The sequence below is a fragment of the Pempheris klunzingeri genome, chromosome 9 (assembly GCF_042242105.1).
Source record: "Pempheris klunzingeri isolate RE-2024b chromosome 9, fPemKlu1.hap1, whole genome shotgun sequence".
Classification (NCBI taxonomy): Eukaryota; Metazoa; Chordata; class Actinopteri; order Acropomatiformes; family Pempheridae; genus Pempheris; species Pempheris klunzingeri.
This window is the reverse complement of record NC_092020.1, coordinates 22,977,965-23,003,687: the sequence shown is the minus strand read 5'-3', so window position 1 is coordinate 23,003,687 and position 25,723 is coordinate 22,977,965. Positions and strand designations below refer to the sequence as shown.

Below are 25,723 nucleotides of genomic sequence, written 5' to 3'. Positions count from 1 at the left end.
TTTACACATTTGTGTCCTGACTAAAATCTGCTATGTGGCCAGTACACATTACATCTCACTTCCTGTTACTGTAAAAAGGACGGCACTAATCCTATTGAATAAGCGTAATAATCATACATGTGTCCATCATATATTGGCAAGTAATGGTAAATGGTCTTTACATGTATAGTTAACGCTGCATTCACATTCACTGACACCTGAAGGGAGGTTGCCAACCCTGCCATGAGGAGGGAGGCACATGAGAGGAGGATACATTTGGGACATACAGTATCTGTGATGCTTGCAAATATTCATTATCCTAATAACATGGGATTGGGTAAATTGTTAGAAAATGGCTCATTTGCAGCTGTGGGCAAGTCCTATTGTGTGTAATTTGCAAGCAGGGTGGGCAGTCACATGCCATTGACAGTCAGGGTCAGCAGGTTTCTACTCTAAAAACTCAAAACCCTCAGCCAAAGAGGGGAATGTAATCAGTGGAGCTTTTTAAATAAACGGAAAACTTGTCAGAGATACTCTCCTGATGCCACGGCAGGCCTTGATTTACCATCCACGGTATAGAATATACAGTAAATGCCTGCTCTGTGACTTAAGATCTTTCTATAGCTCATGAGCTGGGCCCAGCCAAATTCTGCTGCTGGTCTGGTTTTGACCCCAGAGTCAGGAATGGGATGGGTGAGGAATGTCTGGTGCCCCTCCGTTCAGATTGTTTACACCTTCAGCCAGTGACTGCAAGCGGTTGTGTCAGTTTAATAGAGAAGTATACTGTCAGTTTAACAAAATGGCTTGTGTTAGCCCAGTTTACACCATAAGGACTGCTTTTTTTTTTTTTTTCATCTCCTCAGAGTCCTGCTTTGTTAGCTGGGATGTTTTCTACCAGAGAAAAGAGACTCGCTGACTAATTTGTCTCTTGCACCAGTTTTGTCTCTGGCTGAAAATCAGACTCCATTCAAACTACAGACACTACAGCACATGTTCAGAAGGTCTAAGACACGTATGTGTGTGTGTGTGTGTGTGTGTGTGTGTGTGTGAGCATGGTGTTGTGGCCAAATTTAGTGTTAAAGTATCTTATTCTAACTACATTTTTATACCAAGAGAGGTAAAGGGAATTACCTGTTTAGTCTTTGGTTAAAAAGAAAAATAAACAAACTCTGACTCAGGAAACTATTGAGCAAAGGGGTAGTTGAGGACATCTTGCAACCTGTTATTTTGGTTTGAGATGAAGGCTTTTGTCTGCCAGTTGCGGATATTTTTGAAAAGTCGACATCACATGCCCATGAGACGCTGCCAAGTGGAGCAGAGCTCTAAATTGCAAGGGAAAGCATTACAGCATTATCCTGGCAATCACCATGCTTCTGTACATGGAGTCATTGAAATACTTTTACTGTGCACCAGAAAAAAAACTGATTTGGAACTATTATGCATCTTACCTCATTCTGTTTCTTTCCTAATCAGGCCTCTTTAAAAAGGTAAAAATAAAAAAAGATGAAAAATAAAACCATTTTCCTGTCATTCATTGTGATTCATTGGCTGCAAATGTCAGATCTCTTATGAGCAATCATCTTCAGTGGTCTCATTCAGAGTCTGCTGCATGCTCCACATGCCACACCTCTCTCATCACAAGATCTCTAAATATAGAATGTGACATATTCAGCCCACAACTGTTTGATTGCCTCATAGATCTCTGGGAGCAGATGTTTCAGATGCCAGTCCATGGAGATGGCTCACCCCACTTTTTAGCATGTGCACTTATCCCTTTACTCTAGCTCCAGAGCTTGGATGATGAAGGTTCTTCTCTGACCACAACCTGTGAAACCCTGTAATGATATGTTATTTTCATTGTCAGCTTGTATGGTTTTTTATGTAATCATTCAGTCGCTCTGCTAGGGGAGAGTTTTAGTGTTCCTTGGTTGTTTCATGGGATTTCATACCATAGTATTGGATTTCTGCAGTCCTTTGGAATGAATAATCTTAGATTTAGAGATCCTAAAAGCGAAAAATAAGAAAATATTGATCACTAAAGCCTGGAAGTATTTTATGGTTCCTTTAAAAATCTACTTTCTGTACTTCCAGGCTGGATTACCAACAAGGAAAAGAGGGCACCTACCCTGGTCGACATTGTGTCAGTTAATTGTTGTAATTCAATTCATTCGAATGTGATAATGAACCACCAAAGTGCATTATAAGGCAACACCTAGAGCCTTTATTATTTCACTCCATATTGCGCTTGCAATGTGTATTTCATTACAGTTGACTAATCACTGTTCACATACACAAAGCACAAAGAGAGAGAGAGCTTTGCTGCACCTGTGGCAGAGACATACTGTAGAGTTGTTGCAGTTAACATAATAATGAAGTGGTTCACATGCAGTGCAAAGAGACCAAATACAGCCACACTAAATTATTATAGCAAAACTACAAGTCACAGTCTACATGTAGCATTCAGTGGATGTACCATATGCCTCCAGGCGAACACTGACGGTGTATATCCAGACTTTTGTGAGATGGAGTTTATTTTCCATAAAACTGCTTCTCAGCAACAACTGAGATGGAAGCAAAGCAAAGCAAACTGATTGTACTGAGGAACAGATGCAGTAGAAAACCTTTCTTTTCTTAGGGCCAGCTGTTTAGAGCCTTAGACGTTCACGGGGAAATCACCACACTGAAACCTCCCCATCGCAGTTGCAAAAGAAAAGCAGGGTACACGAGAGGCTGGAGAAGGCTGCCGTGTAACTGACACTTGGATTGACCCACCACGACCTCAGATGTCCCACTCAAATGTTCTCGAACAAGACCCTGAATCTGAACCAGCTCCAGGGGTAATGCTCTGCTGTTGACCCCACTCCTGACCCGCAGACCTTCTGCAGAAAGCACACCTCACATATATTCTCCTTCCACATGGATATGGATTTCCAACCTGTTAAAAAAATCAAAATGTCGTTCAATGGAATCTGGGTCCATTACTACTTCACTGCTCGAATGAAGCTGATTTTCGAGCCACTGCTTTTTATTAAAACTGCTTTAAAAGATAACAGCAAGTGTCCTTTCATCATCTCAAGCAAAACTATTTCATTTAGTTGCATTCTCACCAGACAGGGAGCCTTCTGCTTGAATTGCTTAAATCTGAGTGACAGCTATAATTGTAGGTGATTTTTTTTTGGTGGGGCTATGCTCTTATCAGTGCAGCATGTTTACTCATGACATGTATTTTCAGAGAACCAGTTTAAAGAACCAACTTCTCAATGAGAAGTATTACACAAAAAGGGAACTGTCGCATCAACATGGTATGGTTTGGATATCAAGTGAAACAAACAATCAATATGAACTAAATCAGAAATGTGCTTTAAAATGAATAAAAACCAGGGAGAAACAAAGGTTTTGTATCATCTTCTGCTCAGGTTACATACACTGCTCACAAAAAGTGAGGGATATTCGACTTTCAGGTGAAATTTATGGTAAATGGAAAAAGTGAATGCTACAGTGATATTATATCATGAAAGTAGGGCATTTAAGTAGAAGCATGCAATGGTCATTTTATTCATCTTAAACAATGTATTTAAAGAAAATCTAACAACAGTGGTAGGTATACCACAACAAAACATTTTCTGTGTCTCAATAAATTGGGATGTGGCCAAAGGACGTCCACTCCTCTCCTTTCTGTGACTCTTCCAGTCTCTCTGTATCACTGTTACAACCTGCTGATGACACTCTGTGACCCTCTAAGCTCAGTGAACACCTCCGTCTGAGGACTTCCTGTTTGAAGCCTCCAGTGTTGAGGTGCTGCTGATCAACTGTTAGGTGTCGTCTTGGTCTCATGATGTCAGAATGTGAACAGCAGGATGAGGAGGACTGTTTAAATACCAATTCTAACTGAAGCAGGAAATGTATTGGTGGATTCATGGATCAAACCTGTTGTGAATGTTGCTGTTAAGCTTCTTGTTAGAGAACAGCAACTTGTGCAAAAAGTACTGAGACACTGAACAGTTGGACATGTGCATTCAAAAGTTTAGAGAAGGTCACATTAAGTTCACCTGGAAAGGTTAGAATGCATTTTAGGTTCATCCTGAAACTTCACCTGAAAGCCGAATATCCCTAACTTTTTGTGAGTAGTGTATTTAAAAAATGAATAAAAGGGATATTTTAGAGATGAAATAGAGAGCAGAGACATAAGAGGAGGTGGGTGCCATTTCTACTGACTAGTTATGGGATAATGAAACTCTTGAGGAGCGAGAGGTAAGGATGAGATCTTTTTTCTTTGTCAGGATAGCTGACCTAAATCCCATCAGACTTGATCTTTTTCACTAATAGAGGATGAGATTAAAACATCCAGGCAGTGTGCCAGGCCTGCAAAAAAGTTTTCTGCTTTTTATGATAAATACGTATTCACTGTGTACACTGGCTCCATAACTTTTAGTGAAACAAGCAAGCTTTGACATGACTTTATCTAATATATGTTGACATTCTTTCAGTTTCTCCTTATCGGCATAAAGAGAACTTCCTCCAACAGTGTTTGCAGGACAGTTTGTTTTGTCTGGTGGCTTTTCTGTTGAAGGAGACAAAAGATAATCATTTTAGTGCTTTTTTTCCCATTCGTCTTCACATGTAATTTACCTCTGGAGCGACCTAAACGGTGACCACCCAGGTGCTGCGCTGTCGAAACACTGTTGGAGGCTCCTAGCAGAGAAAGGCTGTCTGCTGTTCCTGATGCTTCCAAGGCTGTGTTTTTCACAGCGACGAAACAACAAGACCTTTTTGCCTCAAAGAAATATTGAAGCTGCTCAGTGAGATCTAAAAGCATTGCATTATATTGCTACAGCTCGTACATATGTCCTTTAAATATAAAGCTGGAGACAGCAGCTAGTTAACTTAGCATGGCGGGGGGGGGAACAGCTCCTCTGGCACGTAGCCCTGCATTACAGCATAAGCAGTTGTTTTTACACTTTGGATTTGAAACAAATAAATAGCGACTGACTAAATAACTAAGTTACTTGGACTAACATAAGACACTTTGTTGTTGTTTTTTTAGTTCAGTGAGGGTCAGTGGAAACTCTGGTGCCATGCTATCACTTTTCTCATTCCCTGTTCTACAGGGTGATTATCTGCACTGAGCTGAGGCCATGAGAATAAAGAACTCCTCTGTTTGAATGCTGTTTGGTGTCTGAAAAACACTCTTCTGATTTGCTATACTCCCTTGAAAACAAATAGAACAAACATATTCAACTGAGCTGAGAGTAAAAGAGAAGAAAAGCAGACACACTATAAGACAAATTGAGTGAAAGGCTAATTATCTGTGTAAGCAAGAGTGAACGTGGTATAAAAAAAACCATTCACAGAGTAATTCTATACATTTTATGAACGAGTCCTGAGGCTAAACCTTGTGAAGTCTCTTGAAAACTGTTAGAAAAATGATCTAATTTACCAGATCATCGAAAGGATACACTTTCTCTGTGGACAAGTCAAAACCTGCTCAGTAAAATGTGAAAACTGAAGTACAAAAGCCCCTGCCTCTTTAAGGTATTTAAATTTTAACAGCTTGCCTGAGGATATACAATTTGCAAATGCTGCATTTTCCTTTGAGGCGCAGAAACTTTAAAAAGATGCATTTTTTCCCTCTTATTCATCTTTTACTTTACTTTATTTTTCTCTGTTTTGGTCAATGGGCCTTAAGCTATATGATATATGAATGGAATAAATCTATGTTTGTAAAAGTGTTGTGAATGAAACTGTGATGATGAGTGTACTATGATGTCATTTTAAATCGTTGCATTGGTGCATATCATTATATTCTGCAAAAGCCAGTAACTTCCTTGTCTAGCAGCTGGTCCCAGCCAAGGAAGATTCCACACAAACAAACACCCCATTATATCCCATAAGAACCCAGGGTGACACGGGTGTCACAGACCTATTTATTATTCTCTAAATTTCCCTGTACAGCTTTATCCTTGGATTTAACCCAATAATTCCCTAAGTGACAGCTACTAAACATCATGGTGCAGTCCCTGGACACCATTTCCAAAATGGTGGTCTGCCTGAATAACACCTTTGACACAACTAGCTGATTTTAAATAGCTTGTTTTTGTTATTAAGGTGAGACTCAAACAATTCTAATACTGACAATGAACATGTCCTGACCACATTTTATGAAAAAGTTGATATGAAACAACTTTGAAAAATAATGCTGTGAGATATATTTAACATGCCAGATCTTGGACAGTAAGGGTAGTATCTCAAAAACAAGTTCAGAAATGTGTTCCTTGTGGTCCATTTAGTCTGTTTTATATCTCCCATAATTTTACTTAACGGAGAAATGGGTCCGGGTTCCAATGGGATATGTTGAATTGTCATTTTTAAACATCGATTCTGCTACAGATAAAACCAAAGAGATGTAACGTGTAGCAGATTTTGTTATCTCTGAACAGATCCAGGCTGCTCGTATCCCCATTTCCAGCCTTTACGTCAAGAAAAGCTGAGCAGCAGCAGGCTCCAGCTACACATTTACTGCACAGAGATGAGGGAGGAATCAATCCCCTCATCGAACTCTCTGCAAGAAAGCGGAAAAAGTCTATTTCCCAAAATGTCAAACTATTCCGTGGAGTGCTGTTCTTTGGTTTTTAGATCTTTCACTCTCTCACTTGATCAAATACATATGGTATATCAGCCAGATGTACAGTATTTACAGTCTGATATATCAAATCATCAACATAGCACGATAAGTTGACGTTTGATTACATTTAACATACCCATGAGAGGAAAATTCAGACCTAGTTTTCTTAAACTGTCACAGTTTGACTATCTGCATGGTGGAGTGCTGTTAGACATTGGGACTGTGGCTGGACCAGCGTTCCCCCTGGGCTCTCCATGCCAATAAGTGCGGAAACCTAGTGTGAATAAATAAGTGTTGTGATACCAATGCAACTTCAGTATGTACTTTCACCACTTTATTAAACAGTCAAAGACTTTCCCAGGATATTTATATTCAACCACCCAGACAAGCTGTTTGACCACATGAGAGGGTCAGAAGTGCAGCTCTTGTTGCTTTAGTACACCAAATATAGCGTACAGGAGATTTCCTGTTCAAATAAAATAGTGCTACACGCTACTGCTTACTTGAAGATAAGTCGTTTACTGTTTACTCCGTATGCAATATGACAGTACAATAATTTTCATGATTGAAAACTAAGGCTTGGCTGAGTGCATCTGTGTTGACTGACTAAGTAGCTGCTTGTACAGGCTTGTTTGTCAGATTGGAGTGCACCACTTGACCTGCAGAACTTTCCACAATGTTTTTACGGTGGTCTAATTTCACAGAGTGGGACTGAATGAGTGGACATGGGGAAGCCGTAAAGGAAGGTCAAGGTCATGGTTGTTTTTGTGTCTGTGCGTGCCTTTACATATATTGCTGCATACATATATTGGTCAAAAGCTATCTTTTATCTGTGTATGTTGTGAGAGAATATGTATACACACATGTGTGTACACAAAGTAAGTTCCGCTGCAGAGCACTCTGGGAACTAGAGGGGTCTTTCTAACACAAACACACTGAGGCATGGACCCTGCTGACGCACTAATGCGGGTGCAGAGGGGTTAAAACAACAGCCGCGTGAATGCCCAGCACGGACACGAGAAAATACCCTACAAAGCCCCGTAGACTCCGACTCTCAGAGCCCAAAGCACACTGTTTACGACAGCATGAAAAGACACCACGCTACGGCTCAGGTTTCAGAGCCACAGACTATTTCTGACCCTGCTTTGACTGATGTTGTGTGACATGAGAAAACATGTCTTTGCTAATGCATTTTTATAAATTGTATACACTTCCAATACTTGAATCAATTATAATTAATTAATTTAATGGTGTTTTCATCAGTTAAGACAAGATAAGTGCCAAACGTGTTCATACAACCACAGTAGATATGAATGACTGTGACTGACAAATTACCTGAAATAACCAAAACTCAAAATATGGCTACTGTAAGTATATGAAAAGTTAAACTATACTCAATACAAATGGCTGAAAATTGTGCTTAATTCCCTTATAATTACTTTACCTTTCAAACCTAAAATATTTGACAAATTCATGCCTTTATTTATTTTTTGCCATCTGATGTACAGACATCCTCAACAATTAAAACATTGAGTACAAAATAAATAAATACAGTGTTATAGCTGAAGGAGTTTTATAGTTAACTGAATATAGAAGTAAATAACATCTGACTTCTCAAATCAAACTTCAGTTTATAATGTACAGTCACTATCCTTAATTCTTTCTAGATATGCTTCATAATGTGCAAAGTTCATGATCAAAACATAAAATTGTGAAAACTGTTTGACTGCTTCAGAGTTTTGTTTTTTTAAGACTGTTCACAATATTAAGTAATTCATCAATTTTTCAGTGTATATGTAATATGTGACCTCAATTAAGCCAAGTGGATCTGGGCTGTGGCCTGCTAGCAACGCTAAGAGGCTTTTTCAACATCTCAATTCCTGCCACTCACTGGAGAAGCAGAGAAGAAAATAATGTATCATTTAGTGCATTTCATTCATACACAATGCAAATTAGACTGGCTGGGAGGCTTCTGGAGGAGCAGAAGTTATAACTGCAGCATAATCTGCACATAATGATGGTAGTGTATTCGCCTCTAAGGGAGAAACAATTAAGAAAAAGGGAAAAGTCACATTTTTTAAATGTCAAAATTAGGTCAATTAAAGTCTCCCTCATAATCATATACATACAGCAGAGAGATGCTTCCTTAACCGTAACCTCAAATGACTTGAATGGCTTTTTATTACAGCTTTATCAATAACAAAACGTATGCTATTTGAAAGGATAGTCTGCAATGTGCATTAAGTACTTCATTAGTAATGTGATAAGTGCTAATTTTGCAAGACATAAAGAAAAAATATATAATTATCCATTAATCTTGTGTACTCATTTACATAAGTGAATAGTGAAAGTACAGAGTGAAGTCAAAAGAATCAGTCCATTCATTTATTGTATTTGTCTCAGTAATTTGGCCAAGTGACTGCTGTGGCTCTCTTCACACATTCATTGTGATGACTTTGATCCCATGAGCATTGATGTAGGTGAGCAGGACCTTGACCCGCCTCTCAATTACATCGATCAGCTTGTCGATGCCCTGCCGGCCACCCTGGCTCTCCCAGTACGTCTGGTCCAAGAACAGAGACTGGAGGAGCTTCTCCCTCAGCCGCCTGCTCTTCAGCACTGACACGGCCCGCTCTGGAAGCCTGGAAGGACAGAAAGTGAGTGAGGAAGAAGTACAAGTCTGGCTGTGAGCAGAAATAATCAAATTTATTTTCAATGGGCAAAGGCATGGAGCTCTGTTTTCATGGATAAAGTCAAACAGCAAAGTCAAACTTACTAAAAAATAAAAACAGCTGGAATCTAATTTATCTTTGCTGCAACTTCACCTTGGTTGTTTCATTACACAATACCCACTGCAATATTAAAAGGGAAGCTATAAAAAGAGACAAAAGGGCAAAAAAGGACAAAAAAAAACAATAGCTGTACATGCACATGCATCATGGATCGTTTTGCATGTGCAAAAAAGTTCACAGGAAGATTTAACAGTAAAATAACTATATATTAAGCACCTGCAGATAATGGTTCAACTCTGACTTGGTTATAGATTTGACAAAAAAATAACAGCACGTGACGTTCACTGTCAGTTGGCTTAACTGCAATTGCTCTGGAACTGTGTGTGGAGTGTGTGTGAGTGACAGTAATGATCATGAAGAAATGACCAAATTAAGGCAATTACATTACTGCTTTTTATACTGAATGTAAACCACTTACATTAGCTAACAGCAAAAATAACACTGATTACGCTTACTTTATCACATATTCAGCATCAGTTGACTCTGAGGATGGTGAGTGACATTTAGCACAAGTGGATGAAAGCCCCAGTCATACAAATGAAAAATCAGCAGAGATGAAAGATGAGATCAGTACATCATGTGAAGCTGTGCAGCTGCTGGCTATGGGTTGTTTTTTTTTTACCCCCTAAAGTATGAATGTGGGCAAGTGACACCTCGTTTTCAACAAGAGCATGACAGATCTGTATAACTAGTAGCCTATGCAGTCTGTAAGCCAATAGCTGGTTTTGATTTCCGAAAACTAAAAGTGCTATTTTCTGTTTGACTGTTTTGTGGCTCGCTTCACTGAGGTTTGAGTGCGTTTCATGACTGCCTAGGGAGGAGTTCTGCTTCAGAAAAATGTTTGTATGCCCCAAACGCCAAACCACAAGAAAAAAAAAAAAAAAAGGCAGGATGTGATCATGTGAGCATTGCAGATGACAGGAGAAGAGTGGTGGAGTGACTGCTAAGTGCTTTTCAAGCAGTCCAGCTTTTCTAATAAGCTGCACTGCTGTATGTTGTACACGTCACTGTGGAATGTGTCTGGAATAAAACAGTCAAACATCAGTTTATTCAGCTTTGATAAAAGCCAGAGAGGTAAAACCTTCTCAGATCAACGAAGAATTCACCAGAAGATCAAAAAAAGATCAGGTATCGACGACGCAGCGTGATCTTGCAGCCACGTGATCATATGTTAACAGCTCGATTCAAACTCATGCTGCCTTTAAATCTTATTTGAATACCAATATAGAAGCTACAGTTTTGACGAAGATCAGAAGGATCTATGTGTGGGGAGGAGACGCAAGCATGCCAAGCCACAGCTTCTTCTCTGTCTCCCCAGTGATATGGCTCGCTGATTTATTGATCAAAAGATGGAAGAAATTAAAGCAATCTCTCTGCAGTGTGGTTTGGAATTACAGGTCCACACAGATCGGTGGGACGAGCAGAAAGAACACATAATCATGCCCCCCAAGATTCATGTCTAAAACATACATTTACTTTGTTGAGCCAGGTCTAAATATTTACTAACAAGTTTATGACAATGAGGGCTAATGGTGAATATACTGTATAAAAGGTTAAAGTGCAGTTTCAACATTTAAAATGCTGTTTTCAAATTGAATCTTAAAACTTGAACATTACATTTTACTGTCATTGCTTCATGCTGGTGTTTGTACATTATTGTGTGATGTACAGGCCTGCCAGAGATTCAGGGGAAAAGTACAAAAACTCCTGCCCCTTGTACTCCAACAAAATACTACCAATCCTCCCTATGTTTAGCCCAGATAATAATCATTAAGGGATGGTCCTGTGGTGGTCCGGAGCTCCCAAACTTTGTTGTTACTTATGAACATTTTGAAAACAGGAAAATATTGATAATCCAGTCAAAAGTTCTTATTTTTCTTTTGCTCACAATTTCAGACCAAATCTGTCTTGCATAATGCCAATTGTTTGTGGAAATACATACTTTTTTATATCAGTTTTCGATGTGTGAAGCAGGAAAAATACAATTAAAATCTATTTCATATATTAATATAACGAATACAAAAGAGCTACAAGTCAGGAATCAAAACTTACTCTTTGATTCCTTCTAAGAGCTTGAAGTCCAGGTTGTCTTCATTGCGGTCGAAGAAGCCCTTGTTGCCGGTGAAGACCAGGTGTCTGGGGTCGTGTCCCCTGTGGATGATGTTTGTCAGTTGTATGTGGTTCTGGTCCGCGCAGTCGGCATGGTGGCCGAGTTCCACGCACGCATCTTCCTGCCTCGGCCTGAATCCACAGCAGCTCTTATCCAGACGGTTGTGGATCTTGAATAAGGAAAGTTCATATTTCTTCAGAGAATACTTGTAGTTAATGCATTGAGAATACAATCAATGTTGTTACCTGCATTTCTGAGTTTTCTCCTTTTAGAAACGTGTTTTCTTGACCTGAACAAACTTATTCTGTAATATTGACTGACTCCCTTTTACTTCATCTCACAGACTACATGATAATTATATTAAGACAGAATTAATGATTTGGCAAAAAAGAATTTAACGCACCCTGCAGGTCGGTCTGTAGTACCTCAGTCATGAGTACTGCCTATTGATTTGATGATACATCAGTGAGACCACCAGACAACTGAGTGGCATGACTACACCAGGGAACCCCCTAAGCTTTTTAGGCAGTACCTCATTTCATGTAACTCCTGCTTCCTCCACAAGGATTGGTAATTCATAATCCCAACCATAGCCTCCAAGCAGCCTTGAGTCTCTACTGTATATGTTAATTAAACAAATTGATTGGCATGGGTTTTAGATGGTGTTACCAAAGATTATTGTAAGTACAACCAAGGATGTAACATCCGCGATGCCACTCACTGGTGTCAGGTGGGATTTCAGAAGCCTGGATTAGGCGACACTCTCAAGCACCTTTTTGAGAAACCTGGGGCAGCTTGTTCATGAGAATCCACCAATACGTGAAACGTGATGAGCTGAAATATCTCCACGATACCTGTCAATCAAGCCAGCAAGTCCCTGAACACACACCCCTGTAAGCCCTAATAACTTTAAACAATAATAAGAAGCAAAATCCTGTCAGGGAGACATTTAGAAAATGTAGACATTAGGGAAATGTGTTTCACACAAGCTTTAATGGAGCATGTATGAAAACGGTGGTTTGAGAACGTTGCCTCATTTATGGATGACTCGTAAGAAAAAAAATCAGTGCAATAACTTCTATATATCAATTTCCTTTTGTCTTTGAGAAGGTGTTTTATATTCACTGTAGAATCTGCTTCTCTGTTTCTCTTAACAATATCTTTTCCTTACTTATTTATGAATGTCTTTGTAAGGAACCTTGAAATAGCAAACTAACAAGAGATTGATCTACACTGTTGCCCATAAAGTTGGAATACAATGTTTTTTATCTCTTCTCATGAAATGATTGTGACGATGAGATTTATTCTTGATAAATAAAGTGTATGTCTTCTCAACTTTATAGATCAAACTCTTCCAAACATATCACAGTGAAACTGTGGACTCTGGACTATTTCAAATATGTATTTTCCAATTCCTCTCTACAATATTTGCCATTCCATGGTCAAGGGACGAACTGAAGAATTCTCAGAAGATGTGTCCTCAATGCTAAAGTCTAATTAGAGATCCAGGCTTCCCACACAGAAAACAAGACATATTCAGCCAAAGGATAATACCCCTGAGGATATTTAACCTATTTTTCCTGCACAGAGAGCTGTTGGAACATATTGCCGATGTCAGATCAAAAGGTGTTTGTAAAGGTCAATTATGAAGTATTTTTGGAATTCAATAAAGCCTGAGGAGGCAAAGTGACGCACGAAAAGCTGCAGACCTGTTTTTTTTTTTTTTTCACATTCAGAAAAATCATTCTTCAAACTGATTTTGGTACCTGTAATAAGAAGTCAAACAGAGCAAGTTTACTCCACTCGTAGTGATGCACTGTGGAGCAGCCCGAGTCAGACTTTGGGCTTATGTTTTTATGCCAACACCTCTGTTTCAGGGAGCTCTGATACTCCCCCCATGTTAGCTGCACAGCGGACAAGCCTGCAGCAAGGCCTTCTGGGTAGAGAGAAGCATCCCATGACACCACTGGGCAGGGCTGGCCATCTAAAGAGGGAGGATAAAGAGATTATATGGTCAAGTTTCAGCAACTGTTCAGTCTCAGTGAGATTTTTCAACTATTTTAATCCAGTAAAAGCTTACTGAGCAACGCATGCACTTCATCAGTGGCGCTCTCATTGGCATTTATCGAGTTCACGTTGGGGATTTGAGCAAATCAAGGAAGGAGAGAGAAAATCCAGCAACACACAGCTGTACAATTCAGCCTCCTCTGTGATGGCGGATGTTAAAGGAAAGATGTTTTCATTTTGTTTTAGTCATATAACAAACAACATCAAGGCAGAGTATGAGAGTCCTGTCACCCCCCATGATATATTACAGGCCTACAATCTGATTTTGGTCTTGAATATGCCTGAACCGGCTCAGGTATCCGTCTGGTCCCCTATAGAAAATAGTCCTGACCCATGTGATCTTCCCTACAGTCCTGCTGTCACTCAGCAGTGTGCAGTTTCAGTATGTGGCTTGGTGGCTCTCTCTCACTGCAACTTCACAGCACCAGATTTAATGGATCCTTCATTTAACTCCTCCATGGCTTTTGGTGTTAACATGACACATGACACAGATTGATTGCACTATGATTACAAATTATTGTACTAAATTGTAACACCTCCAAAACCTCCTGCTGGTCATTACCTCCAAAACCACCTCAATCTATGACAAGCTGCACAGAACCACTCAAGGGTTCATGTTACACCGGTGTCTTATTATTAATGTTTTCAATCTATTTCTCCATATTACTAATTACAGAGCTGGGATGTGGATGATAAAATTTGCAATTTCCACATTGAGTACACACAGGGGAGTTCCACTCTGAGTGAGGAAACCAACCACAATTTGGAAAATATTATTTATTTGCCTCAGACATAACCATCCAAACCGCCCTGCTCTCTCTCTCTCTCTCTCTCTCTGTAATACTCATTAGTCAAAAGTAGTTATATATAAAGTCCTCGACGCCAAGTTTTCATACCGTGTATAAAGCTGAACTTTCTGCTTACAGCTGGTAATGTCCTATTGAGCCCCAGCACCCTGTCCAGATGGAAAGCGAAGACCTCAGTGGTGTCCACTGGGCTGTTAATGACTCCACACCGCCCTTCGCATGCATTGTTCCGTTTAGTCTGTTTTTGGTTGGTCAGGGAGACGCTTGTCTCGCCCTCAAATATCAGAAGTGAAGGAGAGTTTCCATGCGAGACGTCTTTGATGCGCAAAACTTTGGCATCCGCAAGAAAGCGCATGACTCTCACGTCGTGGGGGCTGAACCATGGCGGTGCCCTCTGGCTGTAAATTCTAATGCGAGAGTCTGTTTGTGCGTCTGTAATAGAGTTATGGACTATATCCAATGTTTTATAATCAACATCCTTGGTTTTAGCCCAGGAAGTCCTGCGTGTAAAGTTGTCCTTAATTTGTCCCGCGTCCCGCTCCAAAGTGCCAAGTTTGTTCTGCGTAAAAGCTGAATTAGTAAACTTATTCCTCCTCACTTTTCTCCTCAGTTTTGGTTTGATTGTACCCCGAATGTTTGCTGGTTTCAGGCGCTTAGATTTGAGCGTTATGTACACCACGTTGGACCGCGTCGGCACCACAAAGCTCTGCAAATCAGCAGAATCTGGCAGCGCATCACTGGTGTCCAGATTATACAATCCACGGGCGTGTCGGTACTTTTCCTTATCGGTCCTTCTGTCCCGGTGCTGCTGTGAGTATCCAACTTGTGAAACCACAAAAAACAAGTAGACAACACACACGCTCGCAATTATCAAACTCCTTTTTGAAAGAGGGCACCTCCGAAAGCTGCTGGTCAGTCTTAGGAAATGGAAGCACAGCCATTGAAAGCGCGACTTCCCCATTAGAACTTATGATATTATCATGGTGGAGCGTCTTTTTGCGCCAAAGTCAAACCAGTAGGAGCGCTCAACTTCTGAAACTCATTATGGAAAGGAAGATCTGTGGCCACACAGCACCCAGAGACAACTGCGTAGGGGATGGACAGCCTGGGAATCCACCCCCTAACCCAACATGAGGAGACTTGAGCTTTCAGAGATTTTCTTTCAGATACAGCTATTGTGCCATATGGTAAGGCGCACAGTAAGCACTTACAGGCGCACACTTCATGGATGGAACTTCGTGGCCCAAACCAGCCTGCAGACGCTGCTGAAGTTAGTGGAACGAAGTTTAGGAAATGTTCTGCAAAAGCACTTTAATAAGTAGCAGATAAAGTTATCCCATTACACTTTGGACAACCATCCCTGCAAATCTATACAATATAAACCCCTATGAACAGGAATATTAGGGGTATCATGGCTGTTTGAGCTAAACTGGTTTAGACATAGACACATCCATTAGGACATTAAGGCTATTTGGCTGAATCTTAATACAGAGGTTAGAGGTAAAGGTGACGAGTTACACGTTTTAAGATGATGTACTACGAATATTTGATCCATCGTACATCAACGCGTTTTAGGCGACATCTGCTGGTCCATTTCGTTCATTCTTAATTTGGATGAGTACAAGCTATTCACATGGTGGAGGCAGAATAGAATAGAATAGAATAGAATAGAGATGTGAAAGGTAAAGCAGTTAACAGAAGGAGACAAATATCTCCTGCTGTGGAATTAAATCGCCGGCTTGACGCAGCAGTCTATACAGGATTTCCTGACCTGAGTTTAAATATAGAACTTTTCTATATAATATATAGAAAATGTTCTTATCACATTAATGAATATACACTACTCACTAAAAGTTAGGGATATTCGGCTTTCAGGTGAAGTTTCAGGATGAACCTAAAATGCATTCTAACCTTTCCAGGTGAACTTAATGTGACCTTCTCTAAACTTTTGAATGCACATGTCCAACTGTTCAGTGTTTCAGTACTTTTTGCACAAGTTGCTGTTTTCTAACAAGAAGCTTAACAGCAACATTCACAACAGGTTTGATCCATGAATCCACCAATACATTTCCTGCTTCAGTTAGAATTGGTATTTAAACAGTCCTCCTCATCCTGCTGTTCACATTCTGACATCATGAGACCAAGACGACACCTAACAGTTGATCAGCAGCACCTCAACACTGGAGGCTTCAAACAGGAAGTCCTCAGACGGAGGTGTTCACTGAGCTTAGAGGGTCACAGAGTGTCATCAGGAGGTTGGAACAGTGATACAGAGACTGGAAGAGTCACAGAAAGGAGAGGAGTGGACGTCCTTTGGCCACATCCCAATTTACTGAGACACTGAAAATGTTTTGTTGTGGTATACCCACCACTGTTGTTAGATTTTCTTTCAATAAATTGTTTAAGATTAATAAAATGACCATTGCATGCTTCTACTTAAATGCCCTACTTTCATGATATAATATCACTGTAGCATTCACTTTTTACATTTTCCATATATTTCACCTGAAAGTCGAATATCCCTAACTTTTTGTGAGCAGTGTATATCAGCATTTATTGGTTGATTATATTAGATCTGAATCTGCAAAGTCATCAAACAAATGTAGTAGAATAAAAAGTACTAATAATATTGCCATACTACATACTATACACTACCTGAGGACTTGGTTACTTTCCAGCACTGGTGACCAACCATATTGAGATCATTTGTTTATTTCTTTGTGTGTAGCCTATTGTATATTTACAGCCTCTATTATTATATATATATATATATATTAGTCATGATGGAAGCTTTCACATATAAGTGTTTTTTCCCACCTGCTCCACAGTGTTTGGATTGCTGTGTGCCATGTGTTCATAGCAGCCATTATGTGTCAGATCGAGTGATTAGATAATTGGCGGCACCTGCCTGAGCGTCACTCCACCCCCCCACCCCCACACTGCAGACAGGCACAGTCTCCAGCAGATTTTAACACAGTGGGCCAGCTCCATCACAGAAAGCAGACATTTAGTTTTAACATGCCTGAAGTAAAATACACACCTTTGCTTTTATTTGTTGGCACATTATTGATGGTGAGCTGTCATAGCACTGACCTTACCACAAAACGAGGTATGTAAATTCTAATTGGCCTCTGAGGAGCCCCGAATCTGGCGTATTGACCCAAATCAACAAGCTCAGACATTTGTTTTGCTTCGAAATTCCTCCAGGTGCCAAAGGTGACGAAGATGCTGCAAATGTCAAACTGGAAACCTTTGATTTCACCCTTAACTCAACCAATATGACTCATTTTGCCTATGGAATTGCTGCAAACGTGGTTGCTGTGTTATTGTATGGAAGCAACTTTGTTCCAATCAAAAGGATAGAAACAGGGGACGGTAAGTATGCAGCACTTTATAAAGTTATTAAATCCAGCTGTAACACTCCCCTTAGTGTTGTTAAACATTTTGTAAGCCCGCATGAGAATATGCCTGTTTTCTGTTTACAGGTATGTTTTTTCAGTGGGTAAACTGTGCAGCAATATGGGTTGTATCCATGGTTGGAGACTTGATGCTTCAGTCGCCCAAATTCCACCCTTTCGCTATGCTTGGAGGTGTCATCTGGGCTACAGGTATTGTCTCAAGGGAGTCACACTTCAAAACTAAACCATTCTTGTTTTCCACGTGGATAGAATCGAGTCTATTTCAGTTGTCCAGCTGGACATTGGTACGCAGCTGATGGACGTGAGGCATCCAGTTGAAAGATGGAGTCTGCTGCGGTCCTTCTTAAAATGATACAGTTGGTCCTCTTCCTGCAAGAGAGAGACTGTGTGCCAATTTCACACTGTATATGAATACTGCAAAGTAGCACTGTTGATGATGCACTGTTTTACCTGAATATACTTTTCTGTACCAGAAATGATGCAAGCCAGGTGCCACTGAATATCTCTGCAGCTGACTTTGAAATGCTAGTGACGATTTAAAATTGTGGGGGGGGGGAAGCAAAATAAGTAAAATTTTTAATTGAGCCATCAGTACCACATATGATGTCACAGGATCTCCACTGTGAGATGACATCACACTCACACTTTCCTCTCAAAACATTATTTGTCACATAACATTATTTTATCCAAATATTGGAGTAAAGCACTTTTGAGATAAGACCGCATCCCTCTGGGGGTCAGCGGGTATCCCAGTCGGTAGGATGAGGGTTCAGTATGTTTTCTCTTGGTTTTTGCATACTGTAAACATGGTGTTAATCAACAGCATGAAACTGGGACGCTGGTACAGTCCTGTGTTGTCAAATTTACCCCAGGCTCCTGCCCTACATTTTTGGATTTAGAGTTTATTGACTACAGGGAAATCTCATTTAAAATATATAAAAAACTGGCTCCATATAAATTAAATGGTTTCTACTGAGGAAAAAAAGTGTCTGCTGCTCCCACATTGTATTGAAACCTACAATACTGTTGATATGTTGAGCATAATGGCTCTTCATCACAAAACATACCATACAAAGAGATGCTTTTCATGAAGCAGATTTAGCATTCAACTTTAACTTGGCTAGTGTTAAAACATTTCCCCCTTCAATTTTTGGAATTCCCCAAAGCGCATGCAGTTTATCTTTGTCACTGTTTACTCTATTGTTGACCTGGAAAGAGTGCAGACAGTCATTTGTCATTAGCATCACCATGAGGGCAAAATAACATGGGAGGTTCACACCATCTAGAAGCCATGCATGTAACTGACTTTTTCTCCCATGTTTTCTGCAGGGAATATAACAGTTGTTCCAATTGTCAAAGCGGTTGGCCTCGGTCTTGGGGTTTTGATTTGGGGATCCTCTAGTTTGTTGATGGGCTGGGCCACTTCAAGGTGAGTAAGATCAGTGAATGCTCTTTCTCTCTCGGTGGAAAATATGCTTCCTTTCTTTTGGGGACTTTTATAGATGAAGTTAGCTGTAACTTAGCGAGTGAAGGTCACTGCTGGGTCCCGTAATGGAGATGTTGCCCCATGTCGTCAGCAGAAGGGTTTTTTCTTTTTCTTCTCAAAAGAACTGAGTGTGAACATCTTTCACAGATTTGGCCTGTTTGGGATCGCCGCTCAAGATGTTTCCAGGCCGATATTAAATTATTGTGGAGCTGGGTTATGTCTGCTCAGGTAAACTGTAAATGCTGAAGTTAAGTTTCTCACCTTCTTGTCTGTCCAGTGGTTTTTCAGCTGTTACCAAAAAATAAATAAATAAACATAGTAGCTTTCTGCTGTCATTTTGAGTTTAGTTTTGGATGACAGACATGACTTTTGTATTTACTTCCAGTGGCCTGATCTTTTTTTTTGTGAAAACGGACGTGGAACTGCATCCCAACACGGAATCGATTCCATTACTTATCGACAGGGTGAGTGCATTGATTGGTTGTCAGTTTATTTGGCTCGCCTCTTTGCTAGGAGTTAATTCTGACATCACACTCATATCAGTTTTATTTTACCAATATTCTGTCAAGGAGAATCTGACAGACAATCGATTCCTGTTACTTGGCTTCTCAAAGAGACGCCAAGAGTCGTGACTTTGTCCTGTTTTCGTGTGCTCTGATGGAGTTCTCGTTCTTTCTGCAGAGACTAAACTCGGGCAGCTATGGACCAAGTTCGTCAGAGTTCTGGATAGATGTTGTCGGACCAAAGACCAGACGGTTCATGTGAGCTCAACTCATTAGCAATCATTGAGCTGTGAGCACAAATATGCTTGCAAGCTAAGAACACAGACAAGGGGAAGGTTTATGAAACATTGATTTTTGATTAAATTATCAATAGAAATGTTCCTCAAAAATAGAACTAGGATACATTAAATATGATGCCCCAGGCTTTCCTTAGTTAATTAATCTACGGCTGGTGGCCAGCTTGGTTTTACATGTAACATTATTTAAGGTGACATGAAGAAGTGTTTTGTTTTAATCATGACTTGAATAATTTCATAATTCAGACACTTTGATCCCTCTGGTAAAATGGGCTGCAGCAGGAAAAAATGTAAAGTCAAACAGCAGAAATGATTGAATAAATGCAAAAACACAAGGCTGCATCATCCACTTCTAAATTGTTTGCTAAAAAAACAATGCATTTTCATCAGCTTAGCATGCGATGGTTAGATTGGCTTTTACAAATTGGACAACATATCAGTAGAGATTTAAAGTCTATCCATCATGCAGTTTTCTCAGACTCGTCATGTTTTCAGTGGCTGCCTGCTTGCTGTCGTATCGGGCCTGCTGTACGGGTCCTCCTTTGTGCCCATGCTCTACATAAAGACCCGCTCATCCTGTCAGGACAGCGTGTTCCACGGAGCCAGTGTCTATGGTATGGTTTCAGTGTTTGATCACTGCCTTCACTTTGGACCTCCTTTTTTTTTTTAAACCTACTATCGATTTACACACTTGAAGACAAAATGGAATAAACATGAAAATGTCCTTAAGTTCAAAACTACACCACTCTGTTGGTCTATAAATAACACTGGATCGTCCAGAGAACCAGGTTTAATATCCATTTCCCTGAGACAGTAATTATTGTCAGTGGGGTAGCTGAAAGATTTTGACAATAAAATGTGTGCTCTTGTATTACTTTAATATCTATTGTCAAGGCTCTTTTAAAAACAACAGAATGTAATTGAGTTTGGCGAACCTACAAAGAAACTCATGAGTTTAACACTGTCAATTCTTGTTTCGACTTCTTCACAGACCTCGACTATGTCTACGCACAGTGCTCTGGCATTTTTGTTGCAAGCACAGTGTACTTTGCCATCTACTGTGCTGCAATGCATAACAGGCCCAGGATCTACTCCAGAGTTATCCTGCCAGGTAACGCACACTTTATCAGAGATGTTTTGAGCATGATCTCTTGAGTCGTTATGAATTGAAACGAGTCAACACTTTATTTGGTTCACCTGTGCAATCTAATGTATTCAAATGATACTGTCAGGATGGTGGTTATTCAATCTGAACCATTTCACCCTGCAGGCATTGATGATGGCCTGAGCCCATGTGCTCTAGTTAGTCACACCGGTGGTTTCCAACTCTGATCACCCTGGAATCTCCAAGGGGTTCACAAGATCACTGCAAATAATTGCAGTGCCTGTAACTTGTTAATTGTAGAGTAGCAACATGCTAAAACTTGAAATAAGGTGTACAGCATTGAAGAAGAAAGTACTGTAGAAAATATGTTTTGGAATTTATTTTCAGACAGAAATACATTTTAAGACATTTTTGCAAATGACCAATGAAATATTGAAGTAAAACTTCAAGTTTTTTTTTCTTGTCGGTGGATACTTTCATGTCTTCAGGCCACTAAAAGGCATTCAAATGAAACTGGAGATAGAGGAAATCCACTTAAGAATGGATTTCTATGGCAACAGCTTCTGGTTTCTGGCTTGAAACCCCTCATTGCAAGTTGTGGTCTGAATTTGGACACATATCTATCATGCTGTTCAGCTCAGACGGGGAGTCTAAAAACTACCTACAGTATGACACCATTTTCCTCCGGCTGATTTATTTCTATGAGCTGTTGTGCACGAGGGGCCACCAGCATTTCTACTAATGGCTCCCACTTGACTCTTAGCAAGACGGGAAGAATCAGAGGAAATGCAGCAACTTCCTTTGCCAAGCTGCATGTGCAAACTCATCCGCTCAGGGGGATGGTTGGATGTGTTGATACAGGCAGAGCTGCTGATGGCAAGCAACCTACCCAAAACCTGGCATTCAGTGTGGATAATGAGTTCAAGTCTGTCCTTTGGTTAAGTTTGGTGAGTGGGATACAGAGTGGACCTCAATTTCACACTTACTCACTGAGGATCAAATTGGGGACCCATCCGTATCTGGGAGCTACTCTTCAATTTGTGAACCGGTCATCAGTTGGTGTAGTACATGTGCATATAAAAAAAAAAATGTATTAAATACCAAGATTCAATTCCTGATTTTATTAGGTTTTCTACTTTAATGTACCTACTTGATCTCTGCTTGCTTGTCTCTTTTATCTTTGACTCTAGGTTCAGTACACTGTTAAGTCTCCTTCTGCTCTTCAGGTCTATTGTCTGGGATGATGTGGGCCTTGGCCACATACTGCTGGTTCCTAGCCAATAACTACCTGAGTGCAGTCATTACCTTCCCTATTGTCAGTGCAGTAAGTACATCATGTCCTGACGGCTGAGTGGGCTGGTGAAGGGAAATTGAGACTGGTCTGTTTACCACCCTTTGGACTGACAGATTCAAATGTGCATACAAAAAAAATTACATTTCTGTTTGGTAGAAGTGAAGTATAAACACTTAATTAACTCCATTATTTCGCAGAGGTTTCAGTAATGTTTTACACGTCTGAAACTCAGACATTTGAATGTCCAGTTGCAGACCAGCATAATGTGGGTCTATTCAAACAGAACGCACAAGTGCATATGAGTGCATCTAACTGATTTTGGTATCTAGACCTGCATGATTTATCTGGTGAGGTTTTAAGATGTCTGTCTCTGATTGTGATATTGCCCCAGTGGTGATGCTATAGCAAAGCGTATATAGTGTCCAGACTGATCAGTAAATGTAATGACAATCTGCACATTATATTTAGAATTTTTTTGTTGTTGAAACTTCTGCTGTAAAAGCATTAGGATTCATCCTCTGGGGTTTTAGGGAGAAAAGTGTTAGTCGCGGGCAGATTTTAATCTAAACAAAGACGACAGGGTTATGAAAAATCAGCAGTAGTTATTCTCTGTGGCTAACTCTAATGCCATTTTAGCTGATGCATAGTTGTTGAAAGATCTTACCTCCAGATTTAGTAGTGGATGGATGAACCTGCTTTTCTTGAGCCTCGGTGTAGCAAAACTGTCATTGTCCAACACTTTCAAAGCTGCTAACGTAGCTTTTAGATGTTCATCTTAATATTCTCACCCATCACAAAAGTGATGCAAATACAGTCACTTGCCCAATGAAATGTATTCACGAAAGCAGGCTTACAGAGATTCATCCATCCATGTTTGTAGTCAGTCTTTACAGTATGATTATCAGTGAATACACAGTATGTATGTACAGCAATACTGAAAGAAAAGGCCTCAACCTCTCCATTCTCCTCATCCTCCATTCCTCTATTCGCAGAGGATGTAAAACCAGACAATAAAACAGCCCTCCTACAGTTATAGTCGCACATTGCCTACTGGTAAATGTAAGAATGTCACTGAAGTAATGTGAAGGATTTTAATAACCTCTTCTTCGCACTAGAACTGGATTAAAAGTAAGTGGCTTTTGTTTTCTGTTAAGTGTTTGCTTGTTGCTTTGCAGGGATACGGTCTGGTTGCAGCACTGTGGGGATGCTTGGTGTTTAGAGAGGTTAAGGTAAGGATCACAATGATGACCATCAATAATCCAGATCCTCTCATTCCTTTGGTTGAGTTTCGACACTGTTAAAATGAAGACTCACTGGTAAAACTATGGTCTAGCAGATGGTAGTTATTGTGACTCTTAAAATGGAGATTTAATAGTTAAATTCTACGAAAAAGACGTCAAACCTTTTTTTCCCTTCAGGGTTTAACCAACTGCTTCATCTTCCTCTTGGCTTCCTGTGTGGTGCTGACCGGCTCCTTGCTGTCTGCCATCTCAAAGCTCTAATAACACAAATATCTGGTGATGGACCCGTTTTTCATTATGCGCATATTTGCTCCAGTTCTCGACCGAAACTTATACCATCCATGGTTTTATCAAACTGTTTGAGCCCCATTAAAATAAATTGAAATGCATGATGGCTGACCTGAATGTAAAGCTCGTAGACTTTTAAACCTGCGGGGTTTATACTAGCTAACATTTGATGGCAGTGTGTTGCAGCAACAATCGCCGTGCTTTCTGGTTGTTTCAAAGAGAGTTTGATGTTGAACTATGTATTTGTTAACTTGCCTATACAACATGTTTACCCCAAGCTAACAGTTGTTTGACAGTGACTGTCATACTAAGATACTGCACATACAGCATCTATTTATACTACAGTATACTGACAGGGTGGGTGGTTGGTTGTGCGCCTTTTAGACAGCGTGGCAAAACAAATGTCAGTAACTTTTCTTTTTCTCTGAACAATATTTTATATTTATTTGCTTCCTATGGAAATCTGTCAACACTAGATGTTTTCTTACAGACACAGGCCTCTTGAATCTATCCTCTCCCCGTAAAGCCCAGTTTGTGTACACTGTTGTGACATTAAAGCAGTGCGCTCTAATATATTTGGATGGTGCATATGGGGGGGTCATAGATGATGGCACAAAACTGACAGGCGTGTACAAAGAGGGTGACCAGGAGACCAAATGTGTATTTTTCCTTGTAATGCAATAATTAATGTAATTTAGATTTAATGAGATGTTTGCAAAATGTATTCCAGCGTGTGTCATGTTAAATAAAAGAGCTTTATAAGGATGTCGGTTTTCAGTTGTTGGCTCTTTTTAATTCTTTTTAGTAGGTGTTAAGGTTACAGAGAATTTTTCTCAGATTGAGCAGCCTGACGGTGAGAAAGCACTTAACACCTTGATCTTGTCCTGCTCTGGCTTTCCTGTTGATGGTGGAAAGGCACAGAAGGAATCAGCCATTTCCCAATGTGCACTTCTAAAATTCTTTGGTATCTCTGACAATTACAGTCCGGTAGTTGATGACAGCCTTCCCTGCTGTCTTTGGGTTAAAGCCAGATTTTAGAAAAGCATAAACAGGGACACGTGGTCACCCTACGTATGAGATGGAGGAAGATGGTTACTGAGGCCTCAGTCTTGACAGACAACAGCAGACATGATTAAGAGGTAGCACAAGTGAGGAATTTATTAATCTGCTGATTGTATAGCTTTTTTTTTTCACTTGCAGTTAAAGGAAAAACAGGTCAGATATATGACACTGAAAAGAGAATTTTAAGTCCACACTCTGTAAAGTTTAAAATGTTCCTTGCTTTCAGTGACGGATTGATATTGATATGACGTTTAATGTAGCCTAAATGTTTAGTACATTAACTATCATAACTTTTCTGTATAGATTTTTATAACAATGAAAATCTAAAGACTGGAACTACTTGACATAGAAAAACTCATTGAGAAGGCACCGATTCAATCGTGTTTATGCATTTTATTATTGTTTTTTATATTAAAAAAAAATGTGTGTAAGAACAGTTGAACCATGCCCCCAGATTCCCCTAGCATTTCTAAGGACATGCCCTTTTTATAGACTATTTTTTGGCATTTATGCTTCAGTGGACAGGTCACAAGTGACAAGAGACAGACATAATAGAAATGAGAGATGACACAGGTTCCTTGGATAAGACAGGTTTCCACAGAGGGAGATGACAATCGTCTGGAACATTTCATCCAAATATTGGCCCTTTTTTT

At 39.9% G+C, this 25,723-nt stretch overlaps 2 protein-coding genes across 2 annotated transcripts; one reads left to right on the top strand and one right to left on the bottom strand.

The window, feature by feature from the left end:
* Positions 1 to 8,942: 8,942 nt before the first annotated feature.
* Positions 8,943 to 15,400, bottom strand: gask1b (golgi associated kinase 1B). The gene is made up of 4 exons (XM_070837101.1): positions 14,467 to 15,400; positions 13,270 to 13,487; positions 11,446 to 11,672; positions 8,943 to 9,243 (listed from the first exon to the last, which is right to left on the bottom strand). Exons 1-4 carry the CDS (start codon positions 15,335 to 15,337, stop codon positions 9,036 to 9,038), a joined length of 1,524 nt encoding a protein of 507 aa, XP_070693202.1. The 5' UTR covers positions 15,338 to 15,400; the 3' UTR covers positions 8,943 to 9,035.
* Positions 15,401 to 17,409: 2,009 nt separating this feature from the next.
* On the top strand, positions 17,410 to 23,981 carry tmem144b (transmembrane protein 144b). Its single transcript, XM_070837241.1, has 12 exons — positions 17,410 to 17,485; positions 17,584 to 17,751; positions 17,862 to 17,984; positions 19,125 to 19,224; positions 19,429 to 19,509; positions 19,667 to 19,745; positions 19,963 to 20,042; positions 20,576 to 20,694; positions 21,072 to 21,191; positions 22,412 to 22,509; positions 23,655 to 23,708; positions 23,898 to 23,981. The coding sequence occupies exons 1-12, from the start codon at positions 17,446 to 17,448 to the stop codon at positions 23,979 to 23,981; spliced, it is 1,146 nt and encodes a 381-aa protein (XP_070693342.1). The 5' UTR covers positions 17,410 to 17,445.
* The last annotated feature ends 1,742 nt before the right edge of the window (positions 23,982 to 25,723 follow it).